At 31.9% G+C, this 10,011-nt stretch overlaps 1 protein-coding gene and 1 long non-coding RNA gene across 2 annotated transcripts; both read right to left on the bottom strand.

Annotated features, from left to right (window-relative positions):
- Nucleotides 1–2,411: 2,411 nt before the first annotated feature.
- LOC107016625 (replication protein A 70 kDa DNA-binding subunit B-like) lies at nt 2,412–6,017 on the bottom strand. Its single transcript, XM_027916246.1, has 8 exons — nt 5,930–6,017; nt 4,207–4,379; nt 3,656–3,832; nt 3,239–3,523; nt 3,056–3,146; nt 2,802–2,935; nt 2,650–2,728; nt 2,412–2,568 (listed from the first exon to the last, which is right to left on the bottom strand). Exons 4-8 carry the CDS (start codon nt 3,468–3,470, stop codon nt 2,412–2,414), a joined length of 693 nt encoding a protein of 230 aa, XP_027772047.1. The 5' UTR covers nt 3,471–3,523; nt 3,656–3,832; nt 4,207–4,379; nt 5,930–6,017.
- A 1,094-nt stretch (nt 6,018–7,111) lies between these two features.
- On the bottom strand, nt 7,112–9,881 carry LOC114076769. The gene is made up of 4 exons (XR_003577786.1): nt 9,610–9,881; nt 8,434–8,560; nt 8,100–8,162; nt 7,112–7,270 (listed from the first exon to the last, which is right to left on the bottom strand). It is a non-coding gene; the product is annotated as an uncharacterized LOC114076769 (long non-coding RNA).
- Between the last annotated feature and the right edge of the window lie 130 nt (nt 9,882–10,011).

Below are 10,011 nucleotides of genomic sequence, written 5' to 3'. Positions count from 1 at the left end.
ATTAATGAGTTTAAGTCTTCCGCATTACTTTCTGTTGATATTATATTGAAATGTTAGGGTTTAGATTGGTTGGTTCGCTCACATAGGAGGGTAAGTGTGGGTGCCAGTCGCGGCTCGGTTTTGGGTCGTGACATCATATCAGCTGGATGTTGTCATTCTCCTGTATGTAAATAGGCAATAACACATGAGATAATTGGCAGAATTTGAGAAAAACTCATTGTACAAACACAGGATTGCTTCAGATCCTCAGTATTTAGGGGTGAGAAATTCGTATTTTCCAGTGAGGTAAGGGAGTTCAGCGAAACTATACCAAGATGCTCATGTAAGTAATAATTTAAAGTTCCCAGAAATTAAACTGGAAAATGGTACAAATTTTGAACACAATAAATGTTGGGAAGATATATGTTATTCTATTGCAGAAGCTCATCACTTGATTTACATTGTTGGGTGGTCTTTTTTTCATAAGATTAAGTTAATCAAAGAAACGCTTACATCCACGACAAGATAAAATACATTAACAAAAGCTGATATATTGTCAAATACTCAATGAACTGTAATTATTGAGAAATATCATATACCATGTCTCCTACATCAAAACATGAATTCTGAAGGCATCTCTCTATTGTTTACAAAAGACATGAATTTCTGGAGTTTCAAAAACAAAGATGCAAACAGAGGCATGGTATACCTGATTTTTGGAAAAAATGCAGCAGTTGGCTAACTTAAAAGTGCAGCAAAGTTTAGCCAAATACATAGCCAAACCATTGGCTCAAATATAGCCAAAAGTGTAGCAAAATTTAGCTTGACACATAGCAACAATAGACTGAAATTTGACCAGAAGTGTAACAAATAGTTTAGTCTAAAATTCAGCAGCAATACGATACAAAATCAGCAACCCATGGTCTAAAATACATCAAAAAAATGGAGAAGAAAAAGATTAAAATGCAACAATGATTCAACCTCAAAATGAGGTATCAAACCATAGCAGCCAACCTCATCAAAGGCAACAATTAATTCTCATCAAAGACAGACAGGGCAGACACATTATCACTATTTTTTTCCATTCCTGTTTCAAGTAGTTCATGATTTGTTAAACTAATTTACAATTTATCAATGACACTCTTAAATTTTATTAAATACTTGTAAATGTTTTGAACTGTTAATCATTGTGATTTATAGTTTGATTTTCAATAATAAATGTGATAATCAGATGTAGACTGACCTTTTACAGTTTTTTTGTTGGTGTGGGTGGTTCAAATTTCAGAGTTGCATTTGAAGAACCAGCTGTAGTAGTTGTTTCTGTCACCTCCATCTCACTTATCTCCAAAGGTCTTATCTTTTTGGAATTCCTATCAATAGTGGTTGGTGGAGTATGTTGCTTTTCCATGTAGGAAATAATGGAGTAAGTTGCTTGTGTGTTGTTTGAGGTACCCCAAGATGACTTCCTTAGCTGAATTTCAAATAATTTGTTGGACAACATCTCATGGACATGATTAACATGCAATGATTGCCTCTGTGAATGTAAAGAGTGAGAAGAAACTCTTTGTGACAATAGATGTGTAGGCTGGAATAAGAGATCACCTTAGCACAAGTTATGTCAAATATGTCTTCCGCTGTCATGAAGAGTAGTTTTTCTCCCAATTCACCAGAGATAGATGCTGTGACTGTAGCAGTATCGTCAGTAAGATCAATTTGAAAGATACACCTGAAATCATGATAAGTTAAAAATATGAGTGTTTGTTACTTTTCCTTTTTCTGACTATTTGAGATTTGATTTAAGGTGCTTTTCTCTTTTATTATTATAGGGACAATTTATGATTCATTCTTAATACATATCAATAATGTTTGTTTTGTTATCTGTGTGATCTATTAATTCTAGAGGTTGAAGGACAACCTTCTACCAAAAAGTGTTTTCGATTTTGGCACTTACATAGTTAAAGCATAACTTAATGCTTGTGTATATGTATAGGTCTTATTATTATTTTTTCAAACATATAATTGTACTAAATGAAGATATCTTAAAGTACACATCAGTGAACATTTAAAAAAGGAGGTCAATAAAACATCTACCATATATACAGGTTATCAATAGCACATAATATGTATTCTTAAGTAGATATATCAATTGAACAAAGACGAAGGAGAAGGATAAATACCGAGGAAGTAATGTTGTTTTCCGATTGCATTTTGGAGAATGAAAATCCTTTCTATCTTTTGTGCGCTTCTTTTGTTTGCATCCTGAGCATTCAAGTACACAAAAATCTTGCAATTCATCTGATATGGCCATTTATGCTTCAACATAGAAGAGTCCCATCTGTTGGGAAATATCATATACATAATACATGTTGAGTTACTGATGAATAAATAAAATTTGTTTTTATTATTTAATAAATATGCAAACTCTTAAATTATCAGCTTGAAGTATGACTTACAAAAGTTGGTGATGAAATTTGTTCAATAGAGACAACTTGTTGGCCGGCAGGAGTCAATACCATGAGAGGGGCAGATGAGCTTGTTGAGGTTTTGTTCGACGCACGACTTAACAACATTGATTTGTTTTCTTTTGCCCTATTGTTACAACAAATAGTTGGTTTAATAGGTTCTTTAAATGCAAAGTAAAGCTAGAGAATAGTGATGGAATGTTAGTACCATTTGGTGAGTTCTACTGCCTGTGGGTAATTGGGAGCTACGCGTATTGTTGAATTGTACCTTCTCTGCAGTGACAACCCTGTACGACAGAAAGCTTGCATAACGTTTTGTTATTATATAAATTATGTTGGTAAAAAGTTAAATGCATGTACCTTGAAAAGTAGAGATTCCTATATTCCTGCCAAGGATTACAATAAGATCCATTTCTTTTTCCATTTTTGCTTCGATTTCATTTCCTTCAATTTCTCCAAAATCCTCCCATAGAGTGAGGAGAAATTGATTTTTCCTGAAGTACCATGATAACGACCAGATGATAAGTGATGGTACGATTAAGTAAACAATAAAAATGTTTACTTATTCAAAATATTTTAATTAAATGGGAAAATATAAGGCAAAATGTGCTCACTGATTGTCACAAATGATAATTTCTCTACACTTATGATTACTGCGACCTGTGTATTTTTGAGGACCACAACGAAGAACGATTGCCAGTATATCTGTGTATATAATAAAGAATGAAATGTTGTAAGTGTGTGTATCAGTAAGCAGGTATATTTTACTGTTGTAAAAGTTAATAGGGTGGATATACCGATTTCAACAGCAGAATCAAGCATCATGTGAGGAATGCGGTCAAAGGTTGTGATATTCAGCTTGGTTGGTGGTGGAAGTGGATTCTCAACTCCATTAGATGGTGTGATATGTTCAATAACTGTTTCTTTGTCAAGAACCCAATAAAATTTGTGTATCGGCTTGCCGTGTGAAGTTTGGGAGATTTTGACTCTTACGGTAGAGATGAGATAGGTATTCATGAGTTTAAGCATTTCTCATACTGTTCAATTTCATCTGCATACAGTACTGCCTTTATTTGGCAATCCTGAAAGTAAGAGTTGTAGAGATCTGAGAATAAGTCAAACTCTTTACTAAGAGTAAAACAAAACAAAAAATTTCATATGAGGTAAATATTAAAAAAGGAGAATGTTCATGAGATTAAATGTAATGATCTCACCTGTTCATCTTCCAAAATCAAATTTTGGAATCTACATTTCTTGTCAGGGCTTTCTCTCTGGCGTCCGATTTCCACAATTTGAACTTTTCAAATCCAATCTTGTGTTGTTAATGCTATTTGATCGATGTTCAATCTTAGAACCATGTTTGTTAGAAATATTTAACCAAGCAGTAGTATCTGCAAGATAGCATCACTATTGAGTGAAAGTCCTTTCTTTTATGTGGTTGCATGAACATGAACAATTGAATTAGGAAGAACATGCAAGAACATATTGTCCTCCATATACTAAAAGTATATAATTTGTAATGAAAGTACAATAGAATATTTGTAATGAAATTCAGAACATGCAAGAACATAATTATCCCTAACTCAGTGAAACATTAGAAAATATAATATCCTCAAATCTGTCTGCTAGTAATAAAATTGAAATTTTAAATTGAAAATAACAAGTTTAATTTTTTCCTATATTGATTTTCTCCTTTGATGACAACTAAAATCTGCAAGAAAAATTGAAAATGGGAAGAGGGAAAACATGAAAAGGGGAAAAATACCTTAGAAAGAGAGCAATAAGTGAAAGTCCTTTCTTTTATGTGGTTGCATGAACATGAACAATTGAATTAGGAAGAACATGCAAGAACATATTGTCCAAAATTGAAATTTTAATTGAAAATAACAAGTTTAATTTTGTCCCATATTGATTTTCTTCTTTGATGACAACTAAAATCTGCAAGAAAAATTGAAAATGGAAGAGGGAAAACATGAAAAGGGGAAAAATACCTTAGAAAGAGAGCAATATTTTTTTTCTTCAATGTAAAGGATGACAAATTTGTGCTTTATGAGTAATGATGATGATGAATAATGAGTAATAATGTGTATATATATATATAATATATATATTATCTATATATAAAAATATATACAATACTAAGTAGACACGTTACACTATACAAAAGTACAGGTGTCTTCTTTAAAATTGATAGATTTGGCAGCCAATGAGATTGTGCCAAAAAAGAGAAAAAGTTATTGCATTTGATAGTAAAATTTAATGATACATTATATGTCAGAAAAAGAAGTTATTACATTGAAAGCATAATTTGAATAGCCTTTGGTCCAAGTTTGTTTTTCAGCTCCATAATTTTATTTTATTATTATTAGATATATAAATTTGGAAATTGATAAATATGGAGTAGAAAATAAAAATGGCAGAAATCACTTATCTTTGTTCAAGTATATGTATTGTGTATTTATCTTGAGTGATTGCTATGAAGTTGCCTTTTAGGATTTTTTGAGAATTTGTTTGAGAATTAACAGTTATTATAACTATATAAAATAAACTGAAAACCAGTATATTATTTTTGAGGTAAGAAAATGATCGTGTAGCAAGTTTTAACTCCTGTCCAAGTTAAATTTTACAGTTGGTATGTATATATACATAAAACTTTCATGTCTGTAAAAATCAATAAATTACTACTTGAAATAATAGATATTTTCTTACCTGGACATAACAAAATTAGTAAGACTTATTCTTTAAATTAGAAAGGACCACACAATTTGGTAGTGAACCAGGTCAGATATACTTGGTGATTGACATGTTTCAATTTGTCCAATGTTCTACTGAAGTTGTGACTGCATTCTTCAACAGTATGAGGTCTAAGTGTTGAAGCAAAAGGCAACCAAGAGAAAAGTAAAAATAGTTTTATATTCATTTAAGTACATAGCATGCAAATTCCCTGGAAACTAACTCACAAGCTAACTCACTGTGAATTCTGTAATCTGAATAGACCAGTTGCATATACATGTGAGAAAGAGATGAGCTATTTCTTCTATCAAATAATATTGATCATATTTCAATCTTGGATCATGATAGAACCAAACATATATTCATGTTGAAGTACTAATAATTTATAGTCTATGTGCAATAGTTGCCTTATAAGGATTTTTTTATTATTATAATAAGCGCATAAGATCATACCATGAATCAAACATATAAAATACATATCAGTAAATGTGCTATAAAATTTACTCTCTGTCATAGAGCAGTAATAATGAATACAATTCCTGAACGAATATATTCATTGTATACCCATATCCCAACCTTAATGAATAAGTGAAGATCACAACATTTTAAGAAGTTAGATGTTGGAAGTTTGAGTTGTGGCACATAGACATTTGTAGAGGCAAACGACATCTCAATCAATGTAATGTGACATGTTTCATTTGGTAAAACATGAATTATCAAATGATGAGCACTATTGTGGCTATGAAGGAACTTACTATTTCAAGATTAAGTTCCATCGTTGTTGGGCGTAAATAGTGTGAAGTTCTGAGTATGGGCAAACAGATAATGTAACATGTGGAATTGATATTGAGAAAAGACAGATTCCTACAAAAATCAAGTAAAATCATTATGCAGTCAAAATCTCGATGGTTAATCAACCATTAAGTGCTAACTCATTAGAAGGAAAAGGAGGATGGTTTCGAAATCGCATAAAAACATGTACAAGTTCTTTTTGTTTTTAGTTAAACATGTGCAAGTTCAGGAAACCAGTTCCAAAAATAGAGGAAGTTAGAATAGAAATTGAATAATTACAGCATAGTAAAGCAAACAAAACATTCACGTAAAGTGGTTACCTCGTTTTTAGCAGCAACATCTTTCTCACCACCTTGAACTGGCCTTAATGCAAGTTGAAGGTAGTCCCGCGGAGTTATTTTGCGGTTTTCCTCGACCCAATCCAAATAAAAATCCTTTTGCAGAAAAGAAAAATGTATTTTAATAGTTTCACAAAGAAGAACAGAAGAAAATCTACAGTGATAATAAACAAATTGTGAATTACTCTAGGCAACCAAATGAAGACTGGGGAGAACTGGCCAAGCTTAGAAGCACTGACCTTTCCTCCAGAGGCTCTAACATGAATATACCTAGTCATTTCAGTGACAAGAGAGAGGTAGTCAAGCGCAACTTCATCGATACCTCCCATCTAAATTACAGAATTAAAGAGATTATCAAAACAACTAACAAACAAACTGACTGTAGCAACAAGGAAATTCACTGAATCCTGAGGGAGAAGGGTTGAAAATCGCTTATCAAAAGAAGCAAGCGAAATCCAAATTTAGTGCTCCTAACCTGGTTATATACAAACATAATTGAAAGAGGGGCTGCCAGGGAGAATATCTGTGTGCTATATGTACTCTGTCAAAAAGCAAAACAAAACAGAAATTTTTTTGAAACAACAATAAAACAAAAATTTATAAAAGGCAAAAGTCAGTGAGAGGAAGGATAGAAAGGACAGAGGAAAAAACAAGTCATGTTGTGGAGTTATAGAGCTAGTTCCTTTAGTTTGTGAAAAGTTTAGCTATACAAAGGTATGACAATGTAATATAAAAGACATATAGCATGTTCTACGTTAGTATCCTCCTTCAGAAAACCAATAATGTTAAAAGGGTGGAAACTAACCGTTTGATCATAAGCATCAATTCCTTCTGTGTCCAGCAGTAACAAGTTGTATTCTGTTCCATCAAGAGTTGTTCTCCTTAAAGGTGAACTCCACAGCCAAATACCTTTTGTGCATGCCGATGAGTTGCAGCCACTTGAAAACCGCTACTCCTGCCAAGAAGCTATTGGGCATATAACAGGCTCTCAGCTACATATTTTCAGTAAAGTATGAAGCAGCACTAAGTTACACATGATAATTTACATGGGAAAGTATACAACTATAAGTTAATAATAATAAAGATAATTGTGATGTCGTTGCAATAGGCCTAGTTAATTACATAAGTCAATGGAGTTTGTAAAAGAACAATAGCCAATGTACTATTGCTTTGAGTCATAATTTGACTGTGATTGATGTATGAAAAGTAGAAGAAACATTCTTTACATAGAGGATGATAAGTTCATTGCACAAGGAAAAGAAAATAAAGAAATTACAGAAGCAACACAAAGGAAACTGAACAATGCCGAATGGTCTCCCCTCTAACATATAATTCCTGTAACTTTCCAAAACATAAAAGTAGATAAATCATGAGTTGATACTTGATTCACAAAAGGATTCAGATTTCTGCTTCTCAAAATGGCAAATCAGAGTAGCCATCTTAGATTCTAATTTATCCATCATTTTATCATGATTTGTCTCTCTTTTGATCCTCAGAACAAGTGTATTTTTTTTTGACATCGAGTACAATCGATACCTTCCCAAAATTATCAAATACATGAAATTCTAAGACTATAGACAACCAATAATGATTTTCACATCCACAACAGAATCAGAGAGGAAAAGAAAAGATACATTACGCAATAAAGGATGTCTTGTACGTGATTTCTACTACTTCAATTACAAAAATAAAATGGAAAAGAGCTCACCGAACATTGTGTTTTAAATTGATGTCCAGCTTGGTGAAACTAAAAAATCATTGAAAATAAGAAGGGAGGCTTCAGCAAGTACGATACCTATATATCATCCATAAGTGTTCAGTGCATCTAATGCTTCAGGCGTGGAATTCACTGGGGTAACTGTGCAGCAAGAAGACATAGAAGGTGAAAAATCTCAATGTAAAAGAGAGTAAAGAATAAGAAAAACAAATCAACATTTCTTCATCATTGAATGTAACATTTGAAATGAAGCATTAACATTCTTTTAAGCCGTTGAAGAAAAGAGACCTTGAATCAGGAATTTACAATCATACATTTATATGGCATCTTCCTTTTAAGTTTTAAGAAATAGAGAGGCAATAACGAAAAAACAGTCTATAAATCTGAAGAATGAGATTTTTGAAATGTGTACCTGAGTTAGTTGTTATTGAATCATGTCACTTCATGGCAAGTGTTACAAATGGAAAACGGGGAAAAAATCCTAATGACAGATTTTAATCTTGAAATTTCTGTACTCCCTTAGGAGAATACCACTACAACTGCAAGGTAGAGAGGTTCAATATTAGCCCACTTAACATGTCATGATAAAAGACGACAAATATACTATATAATTAAGTAGTAATGTAGTATTATACCCAATCTAATACTTCACCAAAATGGAAAATATAACAGAGTGATGCAATGCAGGAAATAACAATAGTAAGGTACATAATTTCGCATTATACTATAGAATGTCATGATAATTAGGAATGAATTTTTGTAAAAAAATCATTCACCAACTTATTTTCATTGTAATTAAATAATTGTAATCCTAATCAAACTTAAGCTTTATCCAATTTTGAATCATCTTATGGAAAACGTCAAATGAACTGGCTGTAGAAATATTTCACTTAAACAGTTTTAAATCTTAGTTATAAGTTATATAAAGGAATCAACTATGAAAATCATAAGCCTAAAAATGTATGATAAAATGAGGGGTATGTTGAAGTAAAACGTAAACCTAAAGTGTAAACTGTAAAATTTAATCAGCAAATTGGTAAGAAAATAGATCCAGCGACCTACAGAAAAGTGAAGAAATAACGTATAATACTTCTTTTGCCTTTCTGAGCGTCATAAAAAGATGTTAAAACACTTGAAAAATTTTAAAAAATACCATCAAACATATACTAAAATGAGGAAAAATCATAGCAGAAGCAAGAGAAGAAGGAGAAGCTGACAACGCAGATTTTTCAAGTTTATATAGTACACTAACAACATCATTAAATAAAAATAATCCAAAAGAGCAAAGAACAAAAGCCCAAATAAACTCAGCAAAACATATATGTTAAATGTTGGAACACTGAAGAAGAAACATATCGACACCATTGACTGAAATCTGGTGAAAAAAACAGAACAAACCGCGGGTCAAAATACAACACAAAAAAAGAATCAGCGAAAGGCTAAAATACAATAGATATTCAACATCAAAATGAGGTGCGAGAAGTTAAATAACAAACAAACAGAGAAGATAAGCAAGAAAATTGACTGAACAGTGAAAAAAGTTAAGAGCATTAGTTGGTTTAACGTAATGACTGGAAATTTTGATTACCTCATCATCACTTATTTCCACTTGTATAATCTGAAATAAGAAAATTTGAAGTATCAAGAGGTAGTTCTTCTCTGTCATTTCCTTCAGCTAGAACTATAAAAATAGTTACCCTTATAGGGAAAGTTGTTGCTGCAATGTTAGCATTTAGGTTAGTGAAAATCAACAATTTCAAATTTGAGTAATTGGACAGGAACAATTTGAATTGAAAGATGAAATTTAAAACTTCAAATGTTGAAGTGATATGATTGCAATATAACTTCTAGTTAGCTTTAAAAACAAATGAAATAAAAGAATCCAAAATTTCACAACATCTAGCATAAGGATGCTTACTTGTTACATTTATTACTTTTAAAAGTATCATGACAATGCTTTTCGAATGATTTCGTCATAAACTACATTATA

This window comes from Solanum pennellii, chromosome 4 (assembly GCF_001406875.1).
Source record: "Solanum pennellii chromosome 4, SPENNV200".
Classification (NCBI taxonomy): domain Eukaryota; kingdom Viridiplantae; phylum Streptophyta; class Magnoliopsida; order Solanales; family Solanaceae; genus Solanum; species Solanum pennellii.
This window is presented reverse-complemented; position numbering and strand designations above follow the sequence as displayed.

What these genes read in the sequence shown, in the direction of transcription:
- LOC107016625 (XM_027916246.1), bottom strand. Translation starts at nt 3,470, where the DNA reads ATGCTTAAACTCATGAATACCTATCTCATCTCTACCGTAAGAGTCAAA. An exon ending in TGATTCTGCTGTTGAAATCG is followed by an intron (nt 3,147 to 3,238) that starts GTATATCCACCC and finishes TTATATACACAG; the next exon opens with ATATACTGGCAATCGTTCTT. An exon ending in AGGAATCTCTACTTTTCAAG is followed by an intron (nt 2,729 to 2,801) that starts GTACATGCATTT and finishes TCTGTCGTACAG; the next exon opens with GGTTGTCACTGCAGAGAAGG.